This window comes from Protomyctophum parallelum, assembly GCF_964188405.1.
Source record: "Protomyctophum parallelum genome assembly, chromosome: 1".
Taxonomy (NCBI): domain Eukaryota; kingdom Metazoa; phylum Chordata; class Actinopteri; order Myctophiformes; family Myctophidae; genus Protomyctophum; species Protomyctophum parallelum.
Window position 1 is genome coordinate 105,799,841 of NC_139697.1, and position 20,651 is coordinate 105,820,491.

Consider the following 20,651-nt stretch of genomic DNA (forward strand, 5'->3'; position numbering starts at 1 on the left):
TTTACAACTGAGTCCTGTGAAGTTTTTCTACTCAAGGGAATATACACGAGTATGGAAAAGGTGTCGCTGAGCATCAACCACTCACATTAGTCAAAAAACCTGCTCTACTTGGATAAAACGGACATTCTTTAAGGATTGGAAACCGCAAGGAAAGAAGAGTTCCAAATCTTCCAAGTTAAAGTGGTCGTGAGTAAAGTTTTTATGTTCAACTCTCTGCCAGGTGTTGTTTCACCTAACGAGCCAGCTTACTAGCCTCTTTCTACTTTGGACGCTAATTACCAGACTGCACTGTAAGCCAGTTTGCTCAAACAATGGAGGAGCACGCATGTGAAGATTCAGTCACAGTTGTGAAAGCAAGGGCTGTTAAAATGACACCCAAAGCATTGGATGAGAAATGTCAACGTGCCATTAAAACACGGAAAGCTAAGCTAGCTAAACTAACTGGTAAAATGAACCAGATACGCCAGCTAATGGATGAAGGTGATGATAAATGCTTAACAGAAATCCAAACTGTATTGATGGTGGAATACAACAGTCTGTTTGGGGAGTTTTGTGAGTCGCATAACAGTGTTAAAGGGATACTGCAACAGATTTCTGAAGAAGAAATGAAAACAGATGACACTACATGGTTTGAACCCAAGGCTGTAGCTTTTCATGGTTTCGTAGACAGTGCTAACACTTGGATGGAAGAGGCCTATCTACGTATTGCAGAAGCAGAAAAATGTAACAATGAGGTGCAGCCATCAGATAGTGTGTCCATCACAGCTGGCAAGAGCAAGGCAGCTTCTGGTTCTCGTTCATCCTCACGTGCGTCAACGTCTGCTACGTCTGCTCGATTAAAGGCAGAATTGGAGAGAGCTGCGTTGTTTGCCCAAGCATCTGCTCTAAAAGAGAAACAGCAGTTGGAAGAACGGGAAGCTAAGCTGAAAAGAGAAAGAGAAGAACAGGAAGTCAAACTGAAAAGACAAAATGAGGAGCTGGAAGCTCAACTAAAGAGACAAAATGAGGAGCTGGAAGCTCAAATAAGAAGAGAAAGGCAGGCACTGGAGATGCAAACTGCTTTAGCAGCTTCTGATGCAAAAATGAAGATCTTAAACGAGTATGATGCATTTCGTGCCTCATCCAGAGCATCAAGAGCATCCAGAGCTGCAGGTCACGACGGAATGAACTCCTATTTCGAGTCTAAAAAGGCTATACACTTGCTAGTTAACCAGCCATCAAAGCATCCCTCAGTCACAGCACCAATTAATGACGCTCAGCCTAATGTCTACAATGCTGCATCTACTCCACAGGCAACACCACAGTCTTTACAAGGTGTTGCCGAAATGCTAGCTAAGCAACAAAGATTAACCTCTCTGCCTCCTCAGACCATACCTGTGTTCAAGGGAGACCCTCTGGAGTATCGGCTGTTCATAAGAGCGTTCGAACATGGAGTAGAGGACAAGACAGAGAGTAGCAAGGACCGGCTCTATTTCATGGAGCAGTACACAGGCGGACAGCCCAGGGAGCTGATAAGGAGCTGTCTCCATATGGAACATCAGCGTGGCTATAGAGAAGCCAGGAGACTACTGGAAGAACATTTCGGAAATGCCTACAAGATCTCAGTGGCATACATCAATAAGGCTATGGACTGGCCTAACATCAAGTCTGATGACGGAGAAGCTCTCCAATCCTTTGGTCTCTATCTCACAGGATGTCGTAACGCCATGACTGATGTGGAGTACATGGAAGAGTTAGACAATGCAGCTAACATGCGTGCCATTATTGCCAAACTCCCGTACAAACTGAGGGAAAGGTGGAGAGGCTTAGTCTGTGGTATTCAGGACAGAGAAGATCGGAGAGTCAAGTTCAACGACCTTGTGAACTTCGTCAACAAGCAAGCTAAGGAATTATTGCACCCGGTCTTTGGCGACATAAAGGATGTAGCCACGAAGACTCAAACTAAAGGTCAATTTGATGAGAGGTTGCACAAGAGTAGTGGAAGGAAGACAGGCTTCACCACAGCCGCAACTATCACCAGTAACCAAGCAGTGAGTCCTAAGCCTAAGGGTGAAGTCGTTGGCAAAGTTTCTGCTTTTTCCAAACCATGTCTCTTCTGTCAGGGTGGAGAACATACTATGGAGCAATGTAAGAAGCTTAAGAGATTGCTTCATAAGGAGAAGATTGACTTTATACGAACAAAGGGTCTGTGTTTCAGCTGTCTAGAACAAGGGCACATGAGTAATTCATGTACGGAGAAGCTGAGCTGCCAAGTCTGTACACAGACACACCCTACGGTGCTGCACATTAATGCCAAAAATAATGTTGCAAACAAGGAGCCAGGAACTGAAGGCGAGACAACCGAGGAAGAAAGACAGTCAGTTATAAGTGGGTATGTGGGTACTGATGTAACTTTGTGTGGGGCTATAGGTGCTGAGAACTCAGAAGGTGTCTTAGCTATAGTTCCAGTACAGGTCAAGAGCAATAAAGGCCAAAAGGTTACAACCACATACGCTTTCCTTGATCCTGGCAGTACCGCCTGCTTCTGTACCGAGGAACTAATGAAAGAGCTCAACATGACAGGCAGAAAGACACGCATCTTGCTGAAGACCATGGGAGACAAAAGAGTTGTTAACAGCCACATGGTTTCGGGCTTAGAAGTGAGCGGTTTGGGCTGTAATGACTTTATGGAGCTCCCTGATACCTACTCTCAGAAAACCATTCCTGCAACTAAAGACAATATTCCTCAACAAGAGGACGTCAACAGGTGGCCTCACCTTCAGCAGGTGTTACTCCCAAAGGTCGATGCAGAGATAGGACTGCTTATCGGGACTAATGCACCCAAGGCTATTGAACCCTGGCAGGTCATTGCCAGTGTGGATGACGGCCCATATGCTGTAAGAACACGGCTTGGCTGGACGATCAACGGACCTCTCAGAGAATACACAGGACACAGAACAACAAGTAGACTGAGACAGGTTTCAGCCAACCGTATATCAGTTGCCAGACTGGATGAACTCTGGAGTCAGCAGTTCAAGAATGACTTCCCGGAGTGTGAGCAAGAGGAAAGGCTGGCGCTGTCAAGAGAAGATCTCCAGTTTATTGACATGGCCACACAGTCAGCTACACTTGTGGAGGGACATTACAGCATCGCCCTGCCACTGAGGAACAAGGACATGAGAATGCCCAACAACCGTAAGATTGCCAAGCAGCGTGCCCTAAACTTACGGCGGAAGTTTGTGAAGAATCCAAAATTCCACACAGAGTATTCAGCATTCTTTGGTGACATCATTAAAAAGGGTTATGCCGTGAAGGTACCCAGCGAGGACCTCAACCGTGATGATGGTAGAGTTTGGTACTTGCCACACCATGGGGTTTATCACCCCAAGAAGCAGAAGCTCAGAGTGGTCTTCGATTGCGGAGCTTCCTACCAGGGCACCACTCTAAATGACCAACTGCTGCAGGGACCAAATCTCACGAGTACTCTACTTGGTGTCATCACCAGGTTCAGACAAGAGGAAGTGGCAGTCATGGCAGACGTGGAAGCGATGTTCCATCAGGTGAAGGTACCAGAAGACTCTGACCTTCTCCGGTTCCTCTGGTGGACATCAGGCGACATCAACAAGGAGATGGAGGAGTACAAGATGGTTGTGCACTTGTTCGGTGCCACCTCATCTCCAAGCTGTGCCAGCTTCGCTCTGCGGAAATGTGCAGAAGACAGCAGAAATCAGTTCACCGCCCAAGCAGTTGACACAGTGCTACACAACTTCTACGTGGATGACTGTCTAAAATCAGTGCAGTCGGAAAAGGGGGCAGTGTTGTTGTACCACAGCTTGCGAGCTGTATGTGGAAAGGGCGGATTTAGGCTCACCAAATGGATAAGCAACAATAGAGCTGTGCTATCTGCCATCCCAGAAGAGGAGAGGGCTACGGAAGTGAAGGAGCTTGACCTGGATCGTGACGCACTTCCTATAGAAAGAGCTTTGGGAGTGCACTGGTGTACCCAGTCAGACAGCTTCAAGTTCAAGGTCGTCATACCAGACAAAGTACCCACCAGGAGAAACCTCTTATCCATAGTTAGTTCTGTTTATGACCCATTGGGTATCCTGGCACCAGTCGTGCTGCCAGCCAAGGGAATCCTGCAAAAGCTTTGCAGACTGAAGTTAGGCTGGGATGACCTGATACCTGATGACTTGGCTCGTGAATGGTCAGCATGGAAAATGGAGCTTCACCTGCTGGTGGACATCAGTGTCCCAAGGTGCTACAAGCCTGCAGGCTTTGGTGACGCAGTATTCTGTCAGCTTCATCACTTTGCTGATGCAAGCGAAGAAGGGTACGGGACAGTTAGCTACATGCTACTGAGGAACAGCAGCAACATGGTGCATTGTGCATTTGTCATGGGGAAGGCCAGAGTGGCTCCACTCAAGCCTGTGACGATTCCACGCATGGAGCTCACTGCAGCTACCATGGCTGCTCGGATGGACAAGATGTTGAGATCGGAGCTGCAGCTGGAACTCGAAGAATCTGTGTTCTGGACGGATAGCACAACTGTGCTGAAGTATATAGGAAATAGGACAAGCAGATTCCGCACTTTTGTTGCGAACCGAGTGGAGACCATCTTGAAGATCTCTAAACCAGGCCAGTGGAGATATGTCAATACTTCACTGAACCCTGCAGACTATGCTTCAAGGGGACTCAAGACAGAGAAATTTATCCAGACCCACACTTGGTTACAGGGGCCGGAATTTCTCACCAAGCCTATGGGAGAATGGCCCGAGAACTTGGACAACCCTGGGGACCTAACCACGGAGGACCCAGAGGTAAGGAACGCCGTGGTCAGTGCTACTGCAGTTACAGATCAAGCAGATGCCGTTCTGGAATTCATGCAGTACTTCTCTTCTTGGATTCGCCTTAGGAAGGCAGTCGCTTGGATGCTTAAGTTCAAGAGCATTCTACTGAGCCTTGGGCGTAAAAGGAAAGAGTTGAATGCTACTTCTTCTCCTCTTGAAGTGGACCGGGAGATGAAAGGCTTCAAGGCAAGTCTCTTGAGAGCAGACCCCTGTAAGCTCACAATGGAGAACATTACAGAAGCAGAACAGGAGATCCTTCGCTACTGTCAACAAAAGACATTCTCTAAAGAAATCTCTGCACTTCAAAGAGGCGAAGGCGTAATGAAAGGTAGCAGCCTTTGCAGGCTCAATCCAGTCCTCCAAGAGGGCATCCTCAGAGTAGGAGGAAGACTCAGCAGGGCAGCTCTGCCAGAGGAGGCAAAGCAGCCAGCAATCCTGGACAAGAATCATCATGTCGCAAACCTGATCCTCAGGGAGATCCATGAGAACTTGGGTCACAGTGGTCGCAATCATGTGCTCTCTAAGTTGAGATCAAAGTATTGATTCCCTGGCGCAAATTCAGCTATAAGGAGAATCCTTTCAAAGTGCCTTGTTTGCCGGCGCTCACATGGAGCTGCGGGTCAGCAGCAGATGGCTGACCTACCTAAAGACAGGGTCCTGCCAGATGATCCGCCATTCACCAACACTGGAGTGGACTACTTCGGCCCGTTTGAAGTAAAGCGTGGAAGAAGTGTGGTGAAAAGGTACGGAGTCATCTTTACATGTTTGACAGTCCGTGCAATACATTTGGAAGTAGCATCTTCACTGGATACCGATTCCTTTATACATGCTCTTCGTCGCTTCATAGCTAGAAGAGGCCAGGTGAAAATCCTCCGCTCAGACAATGGAACAAACTTTGTTGGAGCTGAGCGTGAGCTTAAAAGAGCCATTGAAGAGTGGAATAACTCCAAGATCGAGGACACTCTACGTCAGAGTGGCATCCAGTGGATGTTCAACCCTCCCACCGGCTCCCACCACGGAGGAGTCTGGGAGAGAATGATCAGGTCTGTAAGGAAGATCCTGAGCACCACTCTTAAGCTACAGACTCTCGACGAGGAGGGCCTACACACCCTGCTTTGTGAGGCAGAGGCCATCATCAACAGTCGGCCTATAACCAAGACGTCTGGCGATTCAAATGATTTGGAAGCGCTTACGCCAAATCATCTCTTGCTCCTCAAGACTAAGCCGTCTCAACCGCCAGGCCTGTTCGACAGACAAGATCTGTATGCACGTAGGAGGTGGAAACAAGTCCAATACATGGCGGACATATTCTGGAAGCGTTGGACAAGAGAATATCTTCCACAGCTGCAAGAGCGCCACAAGTGGACCCGTCTGTCACGCAACTTCGTCACTGGAGACATTGTGTTGATTGTCGACGACTCTGCCCCACGCAATTCTTGGGTCATGGGGAAGATCATTCAAACAACCCCAGACAAGTATGGACTGGTACGTCAGGTCCGTATCAAGACCAAAACCAGTTCGCTCGACAGGCCAATCACGAAGATTTGCCTTCTCCAAGAGGCTGAATGAGACAGTGCTTTCAAAGTCCTAAATACAGACTATGCCCCCCCCCCTTTTCATACACACTTACACACACAGCCTGAGGATGGTGATCAAGCAATGACGAAAGAAGACACAGAGTGATTTAAGGTCTTTGGCTCCATGTGTGTTATATATTTTGTGTAATTGTCTCCAGTTAAGAGTACAATTAGGGGCCGGTATGTGGGAGCCAAGTTTGAATATGTGATTATTTTAATGATTACAGCTTTATTTTTGTGTTTTGTATTTTGGTTTAACTGTTCATGCATATTGCATTATGATTGTTAAATTAGCTATGTTAAAAAGCTTAATTAAGTTAATTTGTTTAATTATTGGTGATGTGCTTTAGGTTAAAACATGATGTTAATGTAGCTTTAAGAAGAGAGCTCTGGTTGCCTGAGTTAATTGCAGTTGCTAACAGCTGAGTGTGTGCAGGTCAGGGCAGATTCAGCTAATTGACTCTGGAGTGTGTGCAGGGCAGACAGAGGCAGAGTTTGTGCAGAGCAGTACAGTCAGTTTGTGCACAATATCAGATATCAGAGCGACACGGTTTTTTGACCGTAGTCTATTTTTGAGTTGAGAACTTGTTTTTGATTACTTTGTATTAATGAACACATTTTTTGGATTAAATCTTTTTTGTGATATTTTTACAACTGAGTCCTGTGAAGTTTTTCTACTCAAGGGAATATACACGAGTATGGAAAAGGTGTCGCTGAGCATCAACCACTCACAGACAGTTTTCTGAAAAAGCTATGTTTACTATGTCAGTCGTTCTTCGATTTAAAAAAAAATAGCAGACCTACAAGCTCATAGCGCACCACTCGGTGGCGCGCTATGAGCTTGTAGATCTGCTATTTTTCAATAGCTAAAGCATAACGTAATGCTGACACCAAAAGGGGTTCTCGCCTAAAATGGGTTAGTCAGTGTGCATCAGAGAGCCATGGCCTGTAACCGGCGACCCGTTAGCCCCCTCTGCTGGTCATTGGTGGTCAGGTCTGGTCGGTGTCTCAAACACACCAACAGTGTTTGAAGATGTACACACATAGTTTTTACTTTAGTAAAAGTACTAATATTACAATTTACAATTTAGGCATTTAGCAGACGCTCTTAATCCAGAGCGACTTACATTTGAGCAAAAACAAAAGCATGGGAATACATCACATAAAAGTATTTATCATGAAACATGCGTAAGCTAAGAAAGTAACAGTGGAATATCTATATAATGAAACTATACATATAAACTATACATCTTTACTACTATGCTATACATGTGTACTATGGCGTGCTATGACTACATACAATACAATTACAGTGCTGTCTACATAACATGCTACAAGTCTGTATCAAATGCTATATAATCCAACAGAAATGCTATCTAAGGGTTTAGGGTAAGTGCTATGGGCCATGATGGAGTCTGAAAAGGTGGGTTTTCAGGCTACGGCGGAAGATTGGGAGTGATGCTGCAGTTCTGACTGCAATGGGAAGTGCATTCCACAGTTTTGGAGCCAGAAGGGAGAAGAGTTTGGGACGTGTGGAGCGTTGTCCCGGCGTTTTTAGTGAGGGTACTTCCAGCTTCCCTGCGTTGGCTGATCTGAGTGCGCGGGAGGGTTTGTAGGGTTCAATCATACTTGTAAGATATGGGGGAGCCATACCTTTGGTTGCTTTGAATGCCAGCAATATCACACAATATACAATTATACTTGTATTGGCAGATATATATATATAAGTTAAAGGGGTGGGACATCCAAAATAACTTTTGTTCTTAGATTTTAACAAGTATAAAGGTCACTTAAGTTCTGATAGGGAGTGATGATATGACGCAATGTGCTCATAGAAAATAATACGTTTTGGCGACACTCATTACATATTCTCTCTCTCTGTATGAGGGGCGTGGGGGGAGGGGTGCGGGGTGACGTAATCACATGTCATTTGTGATTTGAGGCACTAGATAAACCTAAGATGTTTTCTTTTTTTTTTAAATATATGTTTTATCCCACGATTTTGTAACCCATGTTTCCCCCCTGTGTCAATCATCTAATGTGATCCTGGGCTCTACACACCCTCCACCAACCTAGTCCCCATATATGGGGGACAAGGGGAGACCAACCTAGTCCCCATATATGGGGGACAAGGGGAGACCAACCTAGTCCCCATATATGGGGGACAAGGGGAGAGCAACCTAGTCCCCATATATGGGGGACAAGGGGAGACCAACCTAGTCCCCATATATGGGGGACAAGGGGAGACCAACCTAGTCCCCATATATGGGGGACAAGGGGAGAGCAACGGACTTGAACTCATGCTTCCTTCATGCCTGAGTGTCCAAGTTGCTCCTTTACACCTGACAGGGGGGAGTTTCCCTGGTTGGACGTAGCGCGTGGAAGGAACACGTTATTCCAATCAGGCGCCCCGGCTGGCCAGGGGGAGGCAGTTTAGAGACCAGGATTACTGCATGTTTTCTGTGAGGGTACCTACCCTAGGGGACACGGGGAGAACATGTGAGGGTACCTACCCTAGGGGACACGGGGAGAACATGTGAGGGTACCTACCCTAGGGGACACGGGGAGAACATGTGAGGGTACCTACCCTAGGGGACACGGGGAGAACATGTGAGGGTATCTACCCTAGGGGACACGGGGAGAACATGCAAACTCCACACAGAAAGGCCCTTTCGCCAACCCTGCCTAAAATGTTTTCTGTTCAGTGTTTAAATCTTTTCAGATCAGAGCAGCTTAAAACCATCCTCTCTCTCTCTCTCTCTCTCTCTCTCTCTCTCTCTCTCTCTCTCTCTCTCTCTCTCTCTCTCTCTCTCTCTCTCCATGTCTCTCCACCACAGGTCTGACCTCATAGAGTTCGACACCCTGAAGAGGAACAACGCCCACTACAACCTCCAGAACGCCTTCAACGTAGCCGAGAGGGAGCTGGGCCTGACCAAGCTGCTGGACCCTGAAGGTGACCTTTAACCTTATGACCTTATGACCTCATGACCTTATGACCCTGAAGGTGACCTCATGACCTTATGACCCTGAAGGTGACCTTATGACCTTATGACCCTGAAGGTGGGTTGACCTTATGACCCTAGTTCTAGTAAAAACAAAGAGGTGTGTTTGGGTGAGCGGTGAGTCTCTTACCACCGCGGCTCAGTGACGTCATGTTGTAGTTTTAGTAAAAACAGAGAGGTGTGTTTGGGTGAGCGGTGAGTCTCTTACCACCGCGGCTCAGTGACGTCATGTTGTAGTTTTAGTAAAAACAGAGAGATGTGTTTGGGGTGAGAGGTGAGTCTCTTACCACCGCGGCTCAGTGACGTCATGTTGTAGTTCTAGTAAAAACAGAGAGGTGTGTTTGGGTGAGCGGTGAGTCTCTTACCACCGCGGCTCAGTGACGTCATGTTGTAGTTTTAGTAAAAACAGAGAGGTGTGTTTGGGTGAGTCTCTTACCACCGCGGCTCAGTGACGTCATGTTGTAGTTTTAGTAAAAACAGAGAGGTGTGTTTGGGGTGAGAGGTGAGTCTCTTACCACCGCGGCTCAGTGACGTCATGTTGTAGTTCTAGTAAAAACAGAGAGGTGTGTTTGGGTGAGCGGTGAGTCTCTTACCACCGCGGCTCAGTGACGTCATGTTGTAGTTTTAGTAAAAACAGAGAGGTGTGTTTGGGTGAGCGGTGAGTCTCTTACCACCGCGGCTCAGTGACGTCATGTTGTAGTTTTAGTAAAAACAGAGAGATGTGTTTGGGGTGAGCGGTGAGTCTCTTACCACCGCGGCTCAGTGACGTCATGTTGTAGTTTTAGTAAAAACAGAGAGGTGTGTTTGGGTGAGTCTCTTACCACCGCGGCTCAGTGACGTCATGTTGTAGTTTTAGTAAAAACAGAGATGTGTGTTTGGGTGAGCGGTGAGTCTCTTACCACCGCGGCTCAGTGACGTCATGTTGTAGTTTTAGTAAAAACAGAGAGGTGTGTTTGGGGTGAGCGGTGAGTCTCTTACCACCGCGGCTCAGTGACGTCATGTTGTAGTTTTAGTAAAAACAGAGAGGTGTGTTTGGGGTGAGCGATGAGTCTCTTACCACCGCGGCTCAGTGACGTCATGTTGTAGTTTTAGTAAAAACAGAGAGGTGCGTTTGGGTGAGCGGTGAGTCTCTTACCACCGCGGCTCAGTGACGTCATGTTGTAGTTTTAGTAAAAACAGAGAGATGTGTTTGGGTGAGCGGTGAGTCTCTTACCACCGCGGCTCAGTGACGTCATGTTGTAGTTTTAGTAAAAACAGAGAGGTGTGTTTGGGTGAGCGGTGAGTCTCTTACCACTGCGGCTCAGTGGCGTCATGTTGTAGTTCTAGTAAAAACAGAGAGGTGTGTTTGGGGTGAGAGGTGAGTCTCTTACCACCGCGGCTCAGTGACGTCATGTTGTAGTTCTAGTAAAAACAGAGAGATGTGTTTGGGGTGAGAGGTGAGTCTCTTGCCACCGCGGCTCAGTGACGTCATGTTGTAGTTTTAGTAAAAACAGAGATGTGTTTGGGTGAGCGGTGAGTCTCTTACCACCGCGGCTCAGTGACGTCATGTTGTAGTTTTAGTAAAAACAGAGAGGTGTGTTTGGGGTGAGCGGTGAGTCTCTTACCACCGCGGCTCAGGGACGTCATGTTGTAGTTTTAGTAAAAACAGATAGATGTGTTTGGGGTGAGCGGTGAGTCTCTTACCACCGCGGCTCAGTGACGTCATGTTGTAGTTCTAGTAAAAACAGGGAGGTGTGTTTGGGGTGAGCGGTGAGTCTCTTACCACCGCGGCTCAGTGACGTCATGTTGTAGTTCTAGTAAAAACAGAGAGATTGTGTTTGGGGTGAGTGGTGAGTCTCTTACCACCGCAGCTCAGTGACGTCATGTTGTAGTTTTAGTAAAAACAGAGAGATGTGTTTGGGGTGAGAGGTGAGTCTCTTACCACCGCGGCTCAGTGACGTCATGTTGTAGTTTTAGTAAAAAACAGAGAGGTGTGTTTGGGGTGAGCGCTAAGCGGTGAGTCTCTTACCACCGCGGCTCAGTGACGTCATGTTGTAGTTATAGTAAAAACAGAGAGTTTGTGTTTGGGGTGAGTGGTGAGTCTCTTACCACCGCGGCTCAGTGACGTCATGTTGTAGATTTAGTAAAAACAGAGAGATGTGTTTGGGGTGAGAGGTGAGTCTCTTACCACCGCGGCTCAGTGACGTCATGTTGTAGTTTTAGTAAAAACAGAGAGGTGTGTTTGGGTGAGCGGTGAGTCTCTTACCACCGCGGCTCAGTGACGTCATGTTGTAGTTCTAGTAAAAACAGAGAGATGTGTTTGGGTGAGCGGTGAGTCTCTTACCACCGCGGCTCAGTGACGTCATGTTGTAGTTTTAGTAAAAACAGAGAGGTGTGTTTGGGGTGAGTGGTGAGTCTCTTACCACCGCGGCTCAGTGACGTCATGTTGTAGTTCTAGTAAAAACAGAGAGGTGTGTTTGGGGTGAGCGGTGAGTCTCTTACCACTGCGGCTCAGTGACGTCATGTTGTAGTTCTCGTAAAAACAGAGAGGTGTGTTTGGGTGAGCGGTGAGTCTCTTACCACCGCGGCTCAGTGACGTCATGTTGTAGTTTTAGTAAAAACAGAGAGGTGTGTTTGGGTGAGCGGTGAGTCTCTTACCACCGCGGCTCAGTGACGTCATGTTGTAGTTTTAGTAAAAACAGAGAGGTGTGTTTGGGTGAGCGGTGAGTCTCTTACCACCGCGGCTCAGTGACGTCATGTTGTAGTTTTAGTAAAAACAGAGAGGTGTGTTTGGGTGAGCGGTGAGTCTCTTACCACCGCGGCTCAGTGATGTCATGTTGTAGTTCTAGTAAAAACAGAGAGGTGTGTTTGGGTGAGCGGTGAGTCTCTTACCACCGCGGCTCAGTGACGTCATGTTGTAGTTCTAGTAAATACAGAGAGGTGTGTTTGGGTGAGCGGTGAGTCTCTTACCACCGCGGCTCAGTGACGTCATGTTGTAGTTTTAGTAAAAACAGAGAGGTGTGTTTGGGTGAGCGGTGAGTCTCTTACCACCGCGGCTCAGTGACGTCATGTTGTAGTTCTAGTAAATACAGAGAGGTGTGTTTGGGTGAGCGGTGAGTCTCTTACCACCGCGGCTCAGTGACGTCATGTTGTAGTTTTAATAAAAACAGAGAGATGTGTTTGGGTGAGCGGTGAGTCTCTTACCACCGCGGCTCAGTGACGTCATGTTGTAGTTCTAGTAAAGACAGAGAGGTGTGTTTGGGTGAGTTTTAAGAATATGATAGTTTTAGAGTAGTAGTTTATGTTTGAACGAGGAAAGCCTATATTTATAGAAAAAAAAAACGTAAACGAAGATGATTTTTCATCTGTTGTTGTGGGTGTGGACTTCGTTTACATTAAGGAAGTATTTAGACAGGTACATGGGTATCACTGGTCTTAATCTATGGATCCCATTGTGGGGGAGAACCACTGGTCTTAATCTATGGATCCCATTGTGAGGGAGAACCACTGGTCTTAATCTGACACACAGGGGGCTGTATTTTGCGTGTCTTAAGTACCAGGTCTTATTCCCTATAACTTGAGTAAACTAAAGACCTGGAGGCGTGATCAATGCTCTTTGGCCACTCAGAATAGCCAAATGGCATTGACCACGCCTCCAGGTCTTTAGTTTACTCAAGTTAGGGAATAAGACCTGGTACTTAAGACACGCAAAATACAGCCCACAGAGTCTTGGGTTCTGTTTACAGTTCTGTCATCATCACAACCTCAGAGCTACAGTGTTTTAAATGACCCAAGGCGCTGTATTTTGTCTTTGTAATTATCTGCATGCAACACATTGTGTCATACTTATTTTGAAAGGGTTTTTTTTTGTTTTGAGTTCAGAGCCTGGTAACTTTCCACTGGGGGGTTTCCTTGATTGGTTATTGCACTCACCTGGCTGCTCAGAGTCAGAAGGAAATGTCTGAGACCAGCTCAGTGGCATCAGTTTTATATCTGAGCACCCGGCTTCTTACCAGCCTCAGTGGCCTTGTGGTTAGAGTGTCCGCCCTGAGACTGGGAGGTCAGGGTTCGATTCCCCGGCCGGGTCATACCAAAGACTGTAAAAATGGGACCCAGTCAGTGCCTCCCTGCTTGACACTCAGCATGAGGCCCCTATGGGCCTCATGGCTCGGCAAGGCTACTTACTTACCCAGCTTCTTACGGTGTCTCAGGCGGTCCGTTTCACACAAAGGAAAGGACTTTATGTTCAAAACAACATCTAATGCTGAGCATAAATTTAAAAAAAACTTCTGGAAACATCGGTACGCTTCACCATTCTCTGGCTCGGGTTCGTTACGATGTGGCCCTCAGCCCTCTGGGCGTCGTCTCAGTGTTAAAGTGTTGTGACACAAGCAGGGATCTGTGTCTTTGTGCTGGTATTGAGTTGCACTGAATTGTGTTTACATTGAGTCTAAGCTGAGCTGGTGTTGTATTTGTCTCTCGTTGAATTCAGACTTTTGACTTGTCCCACTAGCCCAGAAACACGTGCGTGCGTGCGTGCGTGCGTGCGTGCGTGCGTGCGTGCGTGCGTGCGGTGCGTTGTGTTGTGTTGTGTTGTGTTGTGGTGTTGTGTTGTGGTGTGTTGCGCTGTACAGACCTCACATCATAATAAAGGATCTGTTTTCTTCACCGTAAGGCAGCAAACAGATCCTCTTAAGGTCTGTGAAATCCTTCCGTCGTCCACATCACTCTGTGTCAGTTTATTAAGAACGGAGCATTTCTCTGTTTTCTACACAGTTTAAGTAGCTACATGTGCAACAAGCAGAGTACTGAGCAGTCACTCCATGACACATAAACCTCCAGGAATAAAGCCTTAAGTTCCAGGGCGATTAAGACCCCTTCTGCGGCGGGCCGGGGTCAGAGGGTCGGGGGGGTGGTGTTGGTGTGTTTCTCAATAATGACCAGCTGACCATATGATCCCAGCTCCCTTCTACCAGATCAGGCTGTTTGTCCAGGAGTTGGTTCAGATGTAGAGAGGAGAGTGTGGACGTCACAATGTGTGTCTCTGACCAGATGTGAACATTGACCTGTGTGTGTGTGTGTGTGTGTGTGTGTGTGTGTGTGTGTGTGTGTCCAGATGTGAACGTTGACCAGCCAGATGAGAAGTCCATCATAACGTACGTGGCGACATACTACCACTACTTCTCCAAGATGAAGGCGTTGGCGGTGGAGGGCAAGAGGATCGGAAAGGTGAGACGCTGCTCTCTGTGTGTGTGTGTGTGTGTGTGTGTGTGTGTGCGTGTGTGTGCGTGTGCGTGTGCGCGTGTGTGTGTGCGTGTGTGTGTGTGTGTGTGTGTGACTGTGTGTGTGTGTTTATATGCCATGTGATATTTCTGGTATCTCAGGCGTTCCATACATTTAACATAAACACATCTAGTGTTACGCTGCTGTGTGTGACAGCAGATGATGTCACTACATTTCATTCATTCATTCATTCATTCATTCATCCATCCATCCATTCATTCAAATGGTAAATGGTGCATTTATATAGCGCCTTTATCCAAGGCGCTTTACATAGATTGTGCATTACATTCACACATTCACACACCTTTACATAGATGGTGCATTACATTCACCCATTCACACACACATTCACACACCTTTACATAGACTGTGCATTACATTCACCCATTCACACACCTTTACATAGATGGTGCATTACATTCACCCATTCACACACACATTCACACACATTTACATAGACTGTGCATTACATTCACCCATTCACACACCTTTACATAGATGGTGCATTACATTCACCCATTCACACACACATTCACACACCTTTACATAGACTGTGCATTACATTCACCCATTCACACACCTTTACATAGATGGTGCATTACATTCACCCATTCACACACACATTCACACACCTTTACATAGACTGTGCATTACATTCACCCATTCATACACCGATTGCGGCGGAAGCCATGTAAGGCACCAACCAGCACATCGGGAGCTAATTAGGGGTTCAGTGTCTTGCTCAAGGACACTTCGACATGTAGACAGGAGGAGGAGGAGCCGGGATTCGAACCGATGACCCATGGATCATTGGACGACCTGCTCTACCTCTTGACTACACCATTAACCCTTTGCGGCCCCCGTCTCCTCCAGGTGCTGGACTACGCCCTTGAGGCCGACCAGCTGATCGGGAACTATGAGAGCCTGGCGTCGGAGCTGCTGCAGTGGATCCAACGGACCATCCTGACGCTCAACGACCGCCAGCTGGCCAACTCTCTGAGCGGGGTCCAGAACCAGCTCCAGGCCTTCAACTCCTACCGCACTGTGGAGAAACCCCCCAAGTAGGTCCTGACCCCTGACCCCTAACACTGACCCCCCCAAGTAGGTTATGACCCCTGACCTCTGACCCCTGACCCAACTCTCTGAGCGGGGTCCAGAACCAGCTTCAGGCCTTCAACTCCTACCGCACTGTGGAGAAACCCCCCAAGTAGGTCCTGACCCCTGACCTCTGACCCCTGACACTGACCCCCCCAAGTAGGTTATGACCTCTGACCACTAACACTGACACTGACCCCCCCAAGTAGGTTATGACCCCTAACCTCTGACCCCCCCCCCCAAGTAGGTCCTGACCCCTGACCTCTGACCCCTAACACTGACCCCCCCAAGTAGGTTATGACCCCTGACCACTAACACTGACCCCCCCCAAGTAGGCTATGACCCCTGACCCCCCAAGTAGGTCAACACTTATTTTGCCGGGGAATTCTTCATAATAAAGGCCCTATAGAGTGCTATGCAGATGAGGCAGATTTTACTCTGAAAACCCCCGCCTTCCATTTCCCCCCCAAAAAACCGGGAGGCATCATTTAAAACCTGTTCTTCTGGGCGTGGGGGTCCCTGGCTGGAACAACATATTATCAGATGGGGGTCTGAGGCCAAATACAGATCATTCTGGGGGTCCCTGGCTGGAACAACATATTATCAGACCAAATACAGATCATTCTGGGGGTCCCTGGCTGGAACAACATATTATCAGATCATTCTGGGGGTCCTTGACATTAAATAGTTTGAGCACCAAAGTTGAGAACCACTGATGTATAAACATGGGTTTTTCAGAAAACTGTCATGATTTAGAAGACACTTTTAGAACCTGATCTCAGGTCAGAATGGGTTCATACTGCCCTTAACCTTAAACTGTCATGATTTAGAAGACACTTTTAGAACCTGATCTCGGGTCAGAATGGGTTCATACTGCCCTTAACCTTAAACTGTCATGATTTAGAAGACACTTTTAGAACCTGATCTCGGGTCAGAATGGGTTCATACTGCCCTTAACCTTAAACTGTCATGATTTAGAAGACACTTTTAGAACCTGATCTCAGGTCAGAATGGGTTCATACTGCCCTTAACCTTAAACTGTCATGATTTAGAAGACACTTTTAGAACCTGATCTCAGGTCAGAATGGGTTCATACTGCCCGTACGCCTTATCCCTAAACTCCTTTACCTTTGTGTTTATTGTACTATTTTGAAAAGACGTTTTTAAATAGTTCACATAGCCGATGTAGATCTGCTATGTGAAGTATTTAAAAAAAGGTTTTTAAATAGTTCACATAGCCGATGTAGATCTGCTATGTGAAGTATTTTAAAATGTTTTTCCTTTCAAGTCGGTGAGAAGCACATTCTAGACATTCACCAGGCTGTCAGAAAACAGCAGGATGTGTGGCAAGGAACCGGTTTAATAGTAGCAGCACACACACACACGCACACACACACACACACACACGCACACACACACACACACACACACACACACACACACACACACACGCACACACACTGTGCTGTATAGTGAACATTCCACACAGAGTTCTAGCCCCAGGGTGTGTGTGTGTGTGTGTGTGTGTGTGTGTGTGTGTGTGTGTGTGTGTGTGTCTGGTATTGTGTTGCCTCACAGCAGTGTGTGTGTGTGTGTGTGTGTGTGTGTGTGTGTGTGTGTGTGTGTAATCATGTCATGTCAACGTCTCATTATTTGTGAGGACAGAAGGAGTTTCTGTCAGGCGGTCGTAGACATTGTTCTGGACACGCGTCGTCTTGTCTGGAACACGCAACAACACATGACGACATGCATACAATAACAACATACATGATGACATACAACCAGGGGAGCGCAAAAGGTAGATCGTGATCTACCATTAGGTCATAAAGGCTGTGCAGGTAGATCACATTGTAACCCTAAGGTAAATACAGGGGGATTGTTCCTTTAACTGAGTCTGGGACGAGGAGGAGTATTATGGGATATCTTGTGTTTACTTTGTGTTCTGGTGTGCAGGGAAGCGGTCGCATGATTAAGATTCCTTTTTTAACCCATTCTGATCTGAGATCAGATTCATACGAGGTTTCCACTGGACACACATTGGTCTGATTAACCCATTCTGACCTGAGATCAGATTCTAAAAAATGTCAGTCGTTCTTCGATTTTTTTAAAATAGCAGACCTACAAGCTCGTATCGCGCCACTCGGTGGCGCGATATGAGCTTGTAGATCTGCTATTTTTAAATAGCTAAAGCATAACGTGATGCTGACACCAAAATGGGTGCCCGGTCAGAATGGGTTAAGACTCCTTTTCCTTGACAGCTAGCAAGAAAGCATAAGGATTATTCCAGAGAGTAGAGACACGGTGGTTATAACATGACATGCCCTAAAAATATATTATTTAAATGTAAAAAAAATAATAACACAAATACTCAGCAGCTTGTATTAAGACAGACAGGGCCTGTTAGCTCAAACCTACAACGCAATACTTTGTTTTCAAGTATTGAATCACAATGCAGTCAGTATAGCATTCCAAAGTTATATGCAAGAAAACCCTACAAATTCAAAATGTTCCCTCTGTATTTACAATCCCAAGTGCATCAGTCTTATGAGATGAGATGATGAGATATACTTTATTGTCCCACAAGGGGGAATTTGTCTTGGGCAAAAGTGCATTAGTACATACATCAACGCTTTTTAAAACAGACAGACAATACAAAAAAGACAATACACAGTAGCAGCAAAGTACAAGTCACAAGAGTATCACAAAAGAAGTGCAAGTTGCAATAAGAGAAGGTATATAATATAAAAAAGTGCTAGAGTATTCACAGTTTATAGTACACAATCACAGTAAAGTGCAATAAATAACTGATGAAGGTCAAGAAGTCCCTTCCCCACTAAGAACTATGAACTATGTGGCGGTTGTTTAGTAGAACAATTGAAGTGGGAACAAAATAAAGTTTGAAGCGGTTGCTCTTGCAACGACACGCTCTGTAGCGTCTACCAGAGGGTAACAGCTCTGTAGCGTCTACCAGAGGGTAACAGCTCTGTAGCGTCTACCAGAGGGTAACAGCTCATACTCTGAAGATAATATATGTGAAGGATCAGACAACACTCTTGACAGAGTGAGCACCGTTTTCTCAAAGATTGTCTGAAGAGATGGAGAATCTTTCCTACCAATTACCTTCATGGCTGTTTTTTCCATTTTAGCTATTCTAGATTTGAGCTGGACAGAGAGTGTCCCAAACCAAGCTGACATGCCATATCTAATAATGCTACCTAGCACTGCATCATAGAAGGTTGACATGACTCCCTTGCTCACACCAAAGAGCCTGAGCCTGCGGAGAAAGTGCAAGCGTTGTGCCAATTTGGCACACAGATAGTCCACATGGACATTCCATTTGAGCTGGTTGTCCATTTGGATCCCCAGGTACTTGTATGATACAACCTGCTCAATTTGCGTGCCCCCCATGACCACTGGGACATGGATGTGGACACCTTTTGGATCGAAGATCATCTCTTTGGTTTTTGTGGTGTTTAACATAAGGTGGCTATTATCACACCAGTCTTTAAAGTTATTGATCTCACTGATATAACCCACCGGGTGTTCAACACCCCTCAACAGGCTGTATGTAACGCCATCGCCACTATTCCAAAGGCCACTCAGGGACATTGTTTAACTATTTTCAGCAATTGGATAATATTTTTTTATCTAGTTGAGCTCAAGTGAAAAACGTGTGGGCACCTCTGATATACAACACACATGACGACACCTCTCTGAGGTGAAGTTCAGCTGATATACAACACACATGACGACACCTCTCTGAGGTGAAGTTCAGCTGTCATATAATGTCAAAGACACTGTTTTGACGGAACATGTTCGTCGACTACCTTTTTCACAGACGAAAATGAGGGTTTGTGATAGGTTGTAGTTGTAGGACTAATGAAGTTCTGTCTCCCTCCCTGCCTGTCTCCCTCCCTGCCTGTCTCCCTCCCTGCCTGTCTCCCTCCCTGCCTGCCTGTCTCCCTCCCTGCCTGCCTGTCTCCCTCCCTGCCTGTCTCTCTCCCTCCCTGCCTGTCTCAGGTTCACAGAGAAAGGAAACCTGGAGGTTCTCCTCTTCACCATCCAGAGTAAGATGAGAGCCAACAACCAGAAGGTCTACATGCCCCGAGAGGGCAAACTCATCTCTGACATCAACAAGGTACCCTGACCTGTAACCTTTAACCTTTAACCTTTAATAATAACAACAACCAGAAGGTCTACATGCCCCGCGAGGGCAAACTCATCTCTGACATCAACAAGGTACTGACCTGTAACCTTTAACCTTTAATAAGGGGAAACTCATCTCTGACATCAACAAGGTACCCTGACCTGTAACCTTTAACCTTTAGAGGGCAAACTCATCTCTGACATCAACAAGGTACCGACCTTTAACCTTTAACCTTTAGAGGGGAAACTCATCTCTGACATCAACAAGGTACCCTGACCTTTAACCTTTAACCTTTAGAGGGCAAACTCATCTCTGACATCAACAAGGTACCCTGACCTTTAACCTTTAACCTTTAGAGGGCAAACTCATCTCTGACATCAACAAGGTACCGACCTTTAACCTTTAACCTTTAGAGGGCAAACTCATCTCTGACATCAACAAGGTACCGACCTTTAACCTTTAACCTTTAGAGGGGAAACTCATCTCTGACATCAACAAGGTACCCTGACCTTTAACCTTTAACCTTTAGAGGGGAAACTCATCTCTGACATCAACAAGGTACCGACCTTTAACCTTTAACCTTTAGAGGGGAAACTCATCTCTGACATCAACAAGGTACTGACCTTTAACCTTTAACCTTTAGAGGGGAAACTCATCTCTGACATCAACAAGGTACCCTGACCTTTAACCTTTAACCTTTAGAGGGGAAACTCATCTCTGACATCAACAAGGTACCCTG

At 46.5% G+C, this 20,651-nt stretch overlaps 1 protein-coding gene across 1 annotated transcript in view; it reads left to right on the top strand.

The window, feature by feature from the left end:
* The window catches only part of sptbn2 (spectrin, beta, non-erythrocytic 2), a 211,447-nt gene that overhangs the window by 104,767 nt on the left and 86,029 nt on the right, over window positions 1-20,651 (top strand). Inside the window, exons 6-9 of the mRNA XM_083784841.1 lie at window positions 9,244-9,359; window positions 14,504-14,616; window positions 15,544-15,731; window positions 19,786-19,903. Of these exons, the coding sequence (XP_083640967.1) occupies window positions 9,244-9,359; window positions 14,504-14,616; window positions 15,544-15,731; window positions 19,786-19,903 (535 nt within the window). The remainder of the gene's footprint in view (window positions 1-9,243; window positions 9,360-14,503; window positions 14,617-15,543; window positions 15,732-19,785; window positions 19,904-20,651) is intronic.